Here is a 13,414-nt window from a genome sequence, read left to right as displayed (position 1 = left end):
AAGATGGATGGATGCATGGATGGCAAGCTAGATAGAGATAGATAGATAGATATTTACCATAGATAGATGGATGGGTAGATACTGTAGATAGATATAGAAAAATAAAAGTATAAATAACAATATAAGTGCAGTTTCAAATAAGGAACAGGGACTTCCTGTTCAGCCTCATCTCCTCTCAACACTGAATAAAAAAATAAATGTAATTTATAAATAGTTTTTCCTCTTCTATAGAATACATTTTATGGATAATTGTTCATCTTTCCACTCGACTCTTAGTCGGAGTCATAATTAGAACATTGTGTCACAGTTGCTTTAAACTTCTTACTACTTTTTTTTTTAACGAAAGTATCTTCCAATTAACAGACATAATACACAAATTTTAAAAACTAGTCCCATTATATCGTTGTTTCCACCTTCTTTCTTTACACTCCCTCGAGCTCTTTCTTCTTGGGTTGGTTTCCCTGAGCCTCGCTGACTTCTCTCTACATTCTAGTTTAAAAACTCTCTCAGATCAGGAGCTGAAAGTCAAACAAAAGCTGGTCCAAGAGGTTTTTTCCATCAATCCAAACCTTCCATCACTGCATCCATGTTCTACGTGAGCTTCTTTTCCATCGTGGAAATGTATTCAATCAAACCTTCCTGGTCATTTGTTGTTTAGATTTGGCTTCGATGAGTATGTTTTTTAAAACCTCTGGACGTCACTTATGTCGTCGATACCTTCGCTCAGTGTATCTTCTGCGCTCAATCTCTCCCGACAGTATTTTTCCTTCTCCTAAATCCCCCTTTTTTTTTGACCGAGAGTTTTATGTCAGGATTTGCCAAAACCTAATTATAAAGTCACTGGCAAGATTTGTTTCTTATTTTAAAATAAATGGACTCCCAGTTGGCACCGCGATGACGAGGAGAGTCGCTGCGATGCCAGAAAAGCAGGATCGCGTTTCCTTTACAGTCGACGAATCCAACCGTTTCCTCTCAGAACCCATGGAAACAAAACTCCAGCGGTGCGAGGGAACTTGAGGGCCACGCAGATGATTCTGGCCCTCGGGTTTTACGGCTGTGGTCGGTTAGCTCACGTCGGCGCAAACGCTGGCGGGGATTTTGACCCGCCCCGAAAATCACGTAAAGCCCACAGATAAGGGTATAAGTTGATGGTTACGCCACTTAAAATTCATGATTATAGCCTTTACGGGAGCATGGCGTGCAATTATAGTGACGCACGACTCTGTGAGCTCATGGCTAAATAACATGTAGCGTGTTCAGACATTTATTTAGTCACAACAAACAGGATTTATATATATTTAAACATTTTTTACCATTATATTATTATTTTTTTTAATAATTACATGCATTCATTCATTCATTTTCTACCGCTTTATCCCTTATGGGGGTTGCGGGGGGACTGGAGTCCATCCCAGTTTCATAGGGTTATAGGCAGGGGACACCCTGGACAGAACCTCGGTCTGTTGCAGGGCACAAAAAGACAGACAACCATTCACACACACACTCATACCTACGGACAATTTCACCCAAGTTCTCAATCAACCTGTGTATGATTTTGGACTGTGGGAGGAAACCGGAGTGCCCAGAGTAAACCCACGCAACACGTATTAAATAATTGAATTGAATAATTTGTATGTTAAAATTTGTTTTTTAAAGTAATTTTATCCAAAAAATGTGAATCCTATCAAAATGCATTAATATTTCTGGTGTATTCGTCCGCAAAGGGCAAAAAACGTCATCGACTGTCGTGCGCTAACTACTCCCCTTATTGTTAGTTAGTATTAATACTAACTTATTAACTATTTTATTTGTCTCATTTCAAGGACGGTATTAAACTGAATTAGAGCTAAAATATTAACCAAGTAACAGCCTTCAATCAGCTCAAGAGAGGCAGCGTACCTAGCATCAATGTTAGCATGAATCTATGTCAGCTACTTTTTTATGTATTTAAAATTATGTTCACATTTTTGCAAATGTGCTCCACCTTTGCTGATTTAGCACTAAACCTATGTTAGCATCGTAGTCACTCATTCAGCTCTAGAGAACGGTCGTACCTAGCATCAATGTTAGCATTAATCTACGTCAGCTACATTTATATGTATTTAAAATTATGTTCACATTTTTGCAAATGTGCTCAACCTTTGCTGATTTAACAGTAGACCTATGTTAGCATTGTAGTCACTCATTCAGCTCAAGAGAGCAGTCGTATCTAGCATAAATGTTAGCATTCATTTGTTTGCTACGATTATATTTATTTTTTGTAAATGTGCTCCACCTTTTACTACAGCACCTGATTTATGTTAGCATTGTTTTCATTATTTCAGCATAAATGAAAAGTCTCACCTAGCGTCATTGTTGGCATTAATCTGTGTAGCTGTCTAGCTAAGTTTCATGAACTTTAGAAGGATCTCTTTATTTTTGTAAATGTGCTCATGTAGTTAGTATTAATACTAACTGTTCATTTTAGTTGACTCATTTCAAGGACGGTTTTAAAGTAATTTAGAGATCAAATATTAACCAAGTTACAGCCTTTTATAAAAGTCTCAACGTTTTCGTTCTTCTTTTATCGCGTCATTTTAACGACTTCATTCTTCGGAATCAGACAAATGACGCTATCGAGCTTTTATTACTGTGCAAGTAAATGTTAAAGAGACAATAAAAACTAACAATTAAAAATGAAACAACACAGGCTTTGTTTTTTGTTTTATTTGAAATATTTTTCGCTGTTTTATTCCCTTGGCAACTTCAGCTGCTTCAATGTAAAAAATGTAAACATTATTAAACTGAATTTGGCTATGGATTGAAACACAATTAATTTAGAGCATTTATTTTTCAATTATTTGAAAAAGAATGTCAAACTATATGTGTAGAAAAAAAAGAAAAGGAAAATATCACTTAAATCAATTATATAAAAAACAAAACAAATTCAACCTTTTGAAGTAGAAATAATTGAATTCAATTATTTTAAAAAACAGAGTACCAAACAAAGTGCTTAAAAAACTATATTTCAATTAAAATATTCTGATATACTACTTGATCCATACTCCAACTCAAAAGTACTGGTACTGACTGACATTCTCCTCCACGTTTGAAGCCCTGAGGTGGTCGTCGGATCCACCCTCAGACCTCAGTGTTTATTTTAGTGTTTGTTGTTTTTTTTCAGGGGGGAAGTCACGCTGGATTGAGTTTAAGGCCGGAAGATAAGAAACATAGTTTGGAGATGAAAGGAAAATGGAGCGAGGATGTTGGGGGGAAATACTGGGACGAGGCGGGGGTTTGTTGTGTACTTGTGATGCTTTTCTTAAAGTTGTTTATTTGACGTTGCGTAACACCTTTTTTTTTTTGCTCATCCAGTTCCTTCTTATGGATGAGGAAGTTGTGTGTGTGTCCGCCGGCTTCTCCCGGGGTGACTGGAATTTCTGTGAAAGGCAATGGTTGCCCATAGCAACGGCCTCCATTGTAAAAAAAAAAAAAAGGCTCCGGAATACAAGACGCACACATTGAACTAGGAAGTCTTTGGAGTACTTTTTAGACTCTTTCAAGTGTTCACATCACACAGCCCACACACACATTTACATTCCCAACCCCCCCCTCGTCTTTGTGAGCTCCACATACAGGAGTCGGGGGGACCAATCGCAATTTCCGAAAGGGAACGTATAGCGTTTCAGATCCACCTCACGCTGGGATGTGATGGACTGCGCCGCTCAGGTTTCTAGATTCCATTATGCTTTTTATTGGCTTTTAAAAAGAATCATGTTTCCTCGCTCTGGAGCCGGGGAGGAGCCTTCGCTCGTTGGTTCGCGTCTCGCTGCCAAGAGGTATTCGCTACATCAGCTCCCCCAGGACCGGATTTAGATCCAGAGATAGGTCTGCTTTGTTTCCCCACACCTCAGGTGATGCCGGAGAGAGAGTGCCCGGATAAATCCACACAGATGGAGGCCGGTGTTGGTGTGAGAAATGAGGTCACGGCTACAACAACGTTTAAGAAAAAAACAGTTTTTAGATCTTTAAACCATGTTCATGTTAGCTCTCCATGTAAGCATTCAGTGCACTTTAACTATGTTAGCATGCTAATGCTAACCCAACGGTAAATGTACACCCATGCATCTTATTCAGCTCAAGAGAGTCTCACCTAGCATCAATGTTAGCATTAATCTATGTCAGCTACATTTACATGTATTAAATAATATATAAACATTTTTTTTAATGTGCTCCACCTTTCCTTGTAGCACTAAACCCTTGTTAGCATCGTAATCACTTATTCAGCTCAAGAAAGCGAACCCTACCTAGCCTCAATGTTAGCATTAATATTTGTCAGCTACATTTTTATGTATTTAAAATTATGTGTACATTTTTGCAAATGTGCTCCACCTTTACTACTGTAGCACTAAACCTATAGTAGCATCGTAATCACTTATTCAGCTCAAGAAAGCTAACCATACCTAGCATCAATGTTAGCATTAATATTGGTCAGCTACATTTTCATGTATTTAAAATGATATATACATTTTTGCAAATGTGCTCCACCTTTGCTACTGTAGCACTAAACCTATCATAGCATCGTATTCACTCATTCAGCTTTAGAGAGCGGTTGTACCTAGCATCATTGTTAGCATTAATCCGTTGGCTGTCCAGCCACGTTGTCATATATTTACAATGATATATTATTTTTTTTGTAAATGTGCTTAACTTTTGGTACTGTAGCACTAAACCTATTTTAGCATCGTATTCACTCATACTCTTAGTATTTTTTGAAAATGTGCTCAATACTTTATTACAGTAGCACCTTATCTATGTTAGCATCTTAGTTTCCTTTTCAGCTAAAAAGTGCTGTCCTACCTAGTGTCACTATTAGCATCAATCTGTATAGCAGTCCAGCAAAGTTTGTATATATTCTATGATGATATACTTAGTATTTTTGCAAATGTGCTCAATATTTTACCACTGTAGCACCTTATCTATGTTAGCATCTTATTCACTCATTCAGCACAAGAGCTTCTGTCTTACCTAGTGTTATTGTTAGCCTCAATATATATAGGAGTCCTGCAAAGTTTTTATATACTCTATAATGATATACTTAGTATTTTTTCAAATGTGCTCAATATTTGACTACAGTAGCACCTTAACTATGTTAGCATCTTAGTTTCTTTTTTAGATAAAAGGCGGTTTCCTACCTAGTGCTATTGTTAGCATCAATCTGTATAGCAGTCCAGCAAAGTTTTTACATACTCTATGATGATATACTTAGTATTTTTGCAAATGTGCTCAATATTTTACTACAGTAGCACCTTATCTATGTTAGCATCTTAGTTTCCTTTTCAGCTAAAAAGTGCTGTCCTACCTAGTGTTATTGTTAGCATCAATCTGTATAGCAGTCCATATACGTTTTCATATACTTTACAACGATGTCTCTATTTTTGTAAATGTGCCGATTCGTTTTGTACGGTAGCACATCATCTATGTTGGCATCATTGCAATCTTTATCACCATATATTCACCGTCTTTCTCTTCATGAACAGCTGATCCTCGGCTACATTAGCGCTTTAATCAACTTCTCCGGTGTGTTTAGAAGAAGCACATTTTCATTTGCGATCTTCTCTCTTTTCTCCGCGAGCAGATTTCCGGTGGAACTGGTGCGACGTGGAGAGAAGATCATAATTCCTGCAGCATTGTTTACTGTCGCGCTTACAGGGACGTTTATGTGCTGCGGAAGTTGAAGTAGCCGTGAGTCATTGGGCCGTTAATGCAGCAACCAGAGCAAACAAGGGTTTGATATGCCGGTCAGATCACATGCTTTCACCAGAACAGAAGATTACGGACCGGGATCATTTGAAGGGCGGGTCCGGTCATGCCCTGTAATATCCCGAATAAAAGGAAAGCGGTTGATCTTGTGTACTTAGAGTGATATTAGTGTTTCCTCTTTAAAAGTATTGCTTGTTTTCTCCGCTTCTTTGGCTGTCGTGTTTTCGGAAACTATTTGTCATGGAGATTTTCATACTGTATATAGAGAGGATTTAAGTAAGTTTTCAATAATTCATAGTATGAAAATACATTTTATTAAAGGGAGTTTGGTTTCACGTGTGTTGTTGACTTAAGTTTATACATTATTTAATGCAATGACATGAATTTAAGTTTGAAGTAAAGAACATTTGAAGAAGAAAAGTAAGATAAGTAAATAAGAGGCCTACTACTTTTCTCTTTGACACTTTTAAATCTATAAAAATGTGTTTGTTCAGTTGAAAATTGTTTGAAAACTGTTGAAAATTGATTCATTTTCGTTCAAAATAGTTTGATTATAGTTGAAAAATGATTCATTTTTGTTCAAAATAGTTTGATTATAGTTAAAAAATGATTCATTTTCGTTCAAAATTGTTTGATTATAGTTGAAAAAGGATTAATTTTTGTTCAAAATAGTTTGATTATAGTTGAAAATTGATTCATTTTCGTTCAAAATAGTTTGATTATAGTTGAAAAATGATTCATTTTTGTTCAAAATAGTTTGATTATAGTTAAAAAATGATTCATTTTCGTTCAAAATTGTTTGATTATAGTTGAAAAAGGATTAATTTTTGTTCAAAATAGTTTGATTATAGTTGAAAATTGTTTGAAAACTGTTGAAAATGTATTCATTTTTGTTAAAAATAGTTTGATTATAGTTGAAAAATGATTCATTTTTGTTCAAAATAGTTTGACTATAGTTGAAAATTGTTTGATTATAGTTGAAAATTGTTTTATTATAGTTGAAAATGGATTCATTTCAGTTGAAAATTTCTTCATTATAGTTGAAAATGGATTAATTTCAGTTGAAATTTTTTATTGAAATTTAAAATAGTTTGATTACAGTTGAAATTTGTTTGAAAACAGTTGAAAATTGTATGATTACAGTTAAAAATGGATTCATTTCAGTTGAAAACAGTTGAAAATTGTTCGATAATAATAAAGAATTGTTTGATAACAGATGAAAATTGTTTGATTATAGTTGAAAATCATGTCAATCTTAGTGAATTACTGAAGGACCAGAGGTTGAAATAAAGTACTGCAGTACAATCGACCTGAAAACAGCTCAATAATGTGGCTCAGCACTCGTGTGGAATCTTCAGTGAAGATGCTGACATGAGCGTCTGTGTTCGGTCGACGGTTCGTGGGAAACCCCTCCTTGAGAGTAACTGTGAGTTCAAACATCACGGCGACGTGGGATTCAGGTCGAGTGGAAGACGGAGATGAATGAAGAGATGAGGGATGAGCCGCCGGCCGACCCCGGAGACTCGAGCTCGTCCACTTCAGAGCTCTGACCCCGGGTGACTAATCTGTTACCTGACAGAGGTCAGAGCTGACACTCTCGTTTCACAGGCGTACATTAGAAAGGTCTGCATCGACAGACGGAGCTCGGCTGGTGTTCAGAGCACACTTTTGATTCTGGCTTCAACTGCTTTCATTTTACCTTCTTACTACGGAACAAGAATTTAAATTCTCAAGACGACCACACTTGTCGTAGCCTCGTGTAACTTTTGGATCAGAAAATATTGGTACTCAGATATATTGCAGTTTTCTTTTTCCATAATACTGCATTGTATTGTGTTGTATTTGAATATCATCATATTTTATTCTTATATCATAGTTATTCAGGCTTTGTATTTGTTCGAAAAATAAAAATAGTTTTATTTGGGGTTTTTTTGGGAGATCCCAGCGGTGACTGAGGACTAGAGGATACAGTAAAACTGCATACAGTAAAACTGTATCCTCTAGTCCTCTAGTCCTCAGTCTAGTCCTTAAAGCTGATGTTTGGACATATTTTGGTTTTAAAACAAATGAAAGTGACTTTGTCAAAAGTCATGTGGTTTGTAAATTCTACAACACCAGAGTCCAAGTACTGGACAATACTATATATACTACTACAATATACTCAGTTACTACAGTATCACAATATATCGTATTGTAGACCCTTTGATAATACACATCCTTTATATTTACCGAATGTCCAAATTGGTAAGTTAACCCTTGTGTTATCTCAGGGTCAGTGTGACCCAAAGGCCCGAAAACAAATGTGTTTGTGGTATCCCTTGTGTTGCATTTTGTTTAAGAGGAACAACCTCCACCACTGAACATCTGTTCATGGAAGCCAGGGAGGTGGTTCACCTTGACCCAGAGACAACACAAGGGATACCACCAACACATTGGTTTCCGGGCCTTCGGGTCACCTTGAATCAGAGACGACACAGGGGATATCACAAACACATTTGTTTTCAGGCCTTTGGGTCATTTCGACCCAGAGACAACACAAGGGATACCACAACTATATTTGTTTTCGGGCCTTCGGGTCACGTTGACCCAGAGACAACACAAGGGTTAAATAACTTCAATTAAACTGCGTTTTGTGAATCCATGATAGTATCATCGAGCCATAAAGTATAATCTCTCTCTTTATGTCCTCTTCGGTAGACCCGCCCATGGTACCCCCCTACTCTTATCACTCAGACCCCTTCCCTGGACTCACGTTTGTGGACATGAACGTGGGCAGAGCAGGAGGTCATTTTTCCCCACCAGGCTGGTCTCCAGTCGTCCAGATTCTGAGGCACGTTCCAACTAATTCCGAGGGCTTAGTGCCGTGGAGCACAAAACACACTTAAAGACTTATGTCCACTTTAGATAAATCCACATTTCTGCAGACTTAACATGCAGGAATTACACACCAGCAGCAGATCCGCCGCCAGTCTGGAGCTTGAATATATGTTCGTGTTTGGAGCGAAACAACTGTGTAATAACTATGATGACATGAAGAGATGGAGACACACTTAGAGGAACACGTCTTGGTCTTGAAAGGATCTGATTCAGGGTCGTTCAGATGATCCGAGGACACGGTTCCAGCGATAAAATAAGTTTTTTCTCAGAAGCTAAACTGCTTCTGCTTCTGTATTTGGATCAGGTGTGTTCACCTGCAAAGACCCGGTTGATATGCTGGACCCGTCTCTCTCTTCCCTGATTCCGAACGTCAGCCGGAGCAGCGTCAGTACATCGTTGACGGAAGAGAAATGATGGGATGTATATTTATTTGATGTGTTTGAATACCTGAGCCTCCTCTTTGAAGTTTTATCTTCATCTCACTGGACTTTATTTAAATCCTCGAGGAAGAGAAACAAGAACAACCCGTGAAAATATGTCAATATCTCACCAGATAATTCTCAGTTCATCTTTAGAACTTAATCAAAATGTATTGATTAGCAGGGATGTGAGAAAATATCGATAGGAAACATCGCAATATTCTTTTTAACGATTGATATTCAACAGCGATTAATCAATTTTCCTCATTTCCGCTTTTGTTCATTTTTGTCCGGCCACTAGTTGGCAAGAAGTCCTCCGCAGCTAAAGGAACAATGAAGTCCTGCGAGATCCTGGCGATGACTGAGGACAAGAGGATACAATACTTAAGCTGCTTTTAAAGCTGATTTTTTGAAGAATATTTTGGTTTCACAAAAAATGAAAGCAGTTACGACTTGAGTCATGTGGTCTGTAAATTCTGCAACACCAGAGTCAAGTACTCGACAATACTACACATATATCCTTGTTAGTACAGTATCACTATATATATTGTATAGTTGTTCTTGTATCGTGATAAACTTTGCCAGATTCTTGCAAATACACACCCCTTTAAAATGGGTCAATTACTACACACTTTAGTGTGTTACTTTGTTCAGTTGTTTTTTTATTTGTGTTGTTGAGTTTGTAGTAATTTGTAATAGAAATGTGCTTTCTGGTGAAACTATTTTGTCAATATAGTCACGTTACAATATGGCCTGGACATAAGTGATGTGTTGACGAGGTTTCATGATACAGTGTCGTCATGTTGACAGACCACTAGATGTGACTCTCCGCTTCATTGATCTACTGATTCAATGAATCCTGGCATCATTTTCAAAAATGAAGACACTGTATCGTGATACATCATCAACTGTTTCATGAAACCTCATCAACTGTATCATGATACAGTGTCGTCACATTGACCGACCACTAGATGTCACTCTCTGCTTCATTGATCTACCGATTCAATGAATCCTGGCATCATTTTCTATAGTGAAGACACTGTATTGTGATACATCATCAACTGTTTCATGAAGCCTCATCAACTGTATCATGATACAGTGTCGTCACATTGACCGACCGCTAGATGTGACTCTCCGCTTCATTGATCTACTGATTCAATGAATCCTGGCATCATTTTCAAAAGCGAAGACACTGTATCGTGATACTACATCAGCTGTTTCATGAAGCCTCATCAACTGTATCATGATACAGTGTCGTCACATTGACCGACCTCTGCTTCATAATCTTTGACTCTGACCTACTGATTCAATGAATCCTGGTATCATTTTCTAAAGTGAAGACACTGTATCGTGATACGTCATCAGCTGTTTCATGAAGCCTCATCAACTGTATCATGATACAGTATCGTCACATTGACCGACCTCTGCTTCATAATCTTTGACTCTAATCTACTGATTCAATGAATCCTGGCATCATTTTCTAAAGTAAAGACACTGTATCGTGATACTTCATCAGCTGTTTCATGAAGCCTCATCGATACATCAATACCTACTGTTGACCACAGTCGTAACAATAAAGCTCTGAACATCAGTCCTCACGTGTGACTCTAGTTACTGGTGTGTAGCTCAGTTTGTGTCTCAGGAAACAATGAGTATCCTGTGAATTATTACCTCCTAAAGTTTGGGGGTCGTTCTCTCTCTGGGGGGCGAACATGTTGCGGGGGTTGCGAGAGCAAACGTGCCGTCATAAATCAGCGTTGTTAGAAGGTTCTTTGTGCGTCTCCTCACGTATCTTCTTCCACGTAAGCCGAGACTAAACTGCCTTTGATCGGCTGCTATCGATCGGCTCATTAAAGATGCTCCTTCATGAGGTGTGAGACGTGTGCAGACGGTTCTTCTGTCCTGGTCCTGGTGTGCAGACGGTTCTTCTGTCCTGGTCCTGGTGTGCAGACGGTTCTTCTGTCCTGGTCCTGGTGTGCAGACGGTTCTTCTGTCCTGGTCCTGGTGTGCAGAGGGTTCTTCTGTCCTGGTCCTGGTGTGCAGACGCTTCTTCTGTCCTGGTCCTGGTGTGCAGACGCTTTTTCTGTCCTGGTCCTGGTGTGCAGACGGTTCTTCTGTCCTGGTCCCGGTGACTCACCAGGATCCGTCGAAGTGCTTTGTCTCCGCAGTGAAGCGTCAGACGCAGCAGGACCGGAATAGTAATGGTGTTTGTCTGGTTACAGGGACAGACGTGGTCGCCGTCCGTCGACGACGAGGGATCGACGAGAGACGACTACTACGACGATGAAGACCTCTACTCTGGATCTGGATCTGGATGTGAGTCGGGATTGATCTTTGACCTTTAAGATACATTGTCCGTCGACGCATTCTATTGAATAACATGGAGAGAAAAAATATCTTACTGCTTATTTTTCATGTGTTTCTGATCAGTTTACAGTACATTTTTTGGTTTTAAAATGTAAATGCATTAACTGCTATCTATCTAACTATAATCAAACAATTTTCGACTATAGTCAAACAATTTTCAAATATAAACAAACAATTTTAAACTATAATCAAACAATTTTCCAATATAAACAAACAATTTTCAAATATAAACAAACAATTTTCAACTATAATCAAACAATTTTCAAATAAAATCAAACAATTTTCAACTATAATCAAAGAATTTTCAAATAAAATCAAACAATTTTCAACTATAATCAAACAATTTTCAACTATAATCAAACAATTTTCAAATATAATCAAACAATTTTAACTATATTCAAAAAAAATTCAACTATAATCAAACAATTTTCAACTATAATCAAACATTTTTCAACTATAATCAAACAATTTTCAACTATAATCAAACAATTGTAACTGTATTAAAAAAAAAATTCAACTATAATCAAACAATTTTCAACTATAATCAAACAATTTTCAAATATAATCAAACAATTTTCAACTATAATCAAACAATTTGAACTATATTCAAAAAAAAATTCAACTATAATCAAACAATTTTCAACTATAATCAAAAGATTTGAACTATATTCAAAAAAAAATTAAACTATAATCAAACAATTTTCGACTATAGTCAAACAATTTTCAAATATAAACAAACAATTTTCAACTATAATCAAACAATTTTCAAATATAAACAAACAATTTTCAAATATAAACAAACAATTTTCAACTATAATCAAAGAATTTTCAAATAAAATCAAACAATTTTCAACTATAATCAAAGAATTTTCAAATAAAATCAAACAATTTTAACTATATTCAAAAAAAATTCAACTATAATCAAACAATTTTCAACTATAATCAAACAATTTTCAAATATAAACAAACAATTTTCAAATATAAACAAACAATTTTCAACTATAATCAAAGAATTTTCAAATAAAATCAAACAATTTTCAACTATAATCAAAGAATTTTCAAATAAAATCAAACAATTTTAACTATATTCAAAAAAAATTCAACTATAATCCAACAATTTTCAACTATAATCAAACAATTTTCAAATATAATCAAACAATTTTAACTATATTCAAAAAAAATTCAACTATAATCAAACAATTTTCAACTATAATCAAACAATTTTCAACTATAATCAAACAATTGTAACTGTATTAAAAAAAAAATTCAACTATAATCAAACAATTTTCAACTATAATCAAACAATTTTCAAATATAATCAAACAATTTTCAACTATAATCAAACAATTTGAACTATATTCAAAAAAAAATTCAACTATAATCAAACAATTTTCAACTATAATCAAACAATTTGAACTATATTCAAAAAAAAATTCAACTATAATCAAACAATTTTCAACTATAATCAAACAATTTTCAAATATAATCAAACAATTTCAACTGTAATTAAACAATTTTCAAGAGAGAAGGAAAAGTTTATATACAGTATTTCATGAACCCGTTATTTTAAATGCTACCATAAATCGCTGATGAATATAATTTGCAAGATCTTTATTTTAGGAAAATATTTGTGTCTCTTGGTCCTGTAATGATTTTTCTCACAAAGGTTATTTTATCAAACGATCATATTCAAATGATTTTAACTTCTGCTCCAAACAAAACAGTTTCTCAGTAACTCAGTCGAAGCTCTTGAAAAGCGTGACAGCTGCTCAGCGTCACCCCTCGCACCCCGAACCTCCCCCCGTCCTCCCCCGTGTCAAAACCCACGACCCTTCAAAAAACCCTCGGACCAGAATTCCGGTTCTGATCCAGGTTTATGGAAAACTCCTTTAAACACGGACTCACAGCCTCACAAACAAGAGGGTGAACCCGGCTCCGAGGGCTCGGATCTGATTAAGCGTAATGAGATCAGCGTCCACACAGATTAGCACCACCGGCAGTGGTCAGCA

General features: G+C 36.4%; 1 protein-coding gene across 2 annotated transcripts in view; it reads left to right on the top strand.

Moving 5' to 3' along the window:
- sdc3 (syndecan 3) overlaps positions 1-13,414 on the top strand; it is a 69,699-nt gene that overhangs the window by 35,595 nt on the left and 20,690 nt on the right. For both annotated transcript variants that reach the window (XM_087786402.1, XM_087786403.1), the window contains exon 2: positions 11,261-11,354. In XM_087786402.1, coding sequence (XP_087642528.1) covers positions 11,261-11,354 — 94 coding nt within the window. The remainder of the gene's footprint in view (positions 1-11,260; positions 11,355-13,414) is intronic.

This window comes from Callionymus lyra, chromosome 3 (assembly GCF_982586985.1).
Source record: "Callionymus lyra chromosome 3, fCalLyr1.hap1.1, whole genome shotgun sequence".
Classification (NCBI taxonomy): Eukaryota; Metazoa; Chordata; class Actinopteri; order Syngnathiformes; family Callionymidae; genus Callionymus; species Callionymus lyra.
The sequence above is the reverse complement of the archived record's forward strand: the minus strand, read 5'-3'. Positions and strand labels throughout refer to the sequence as shown.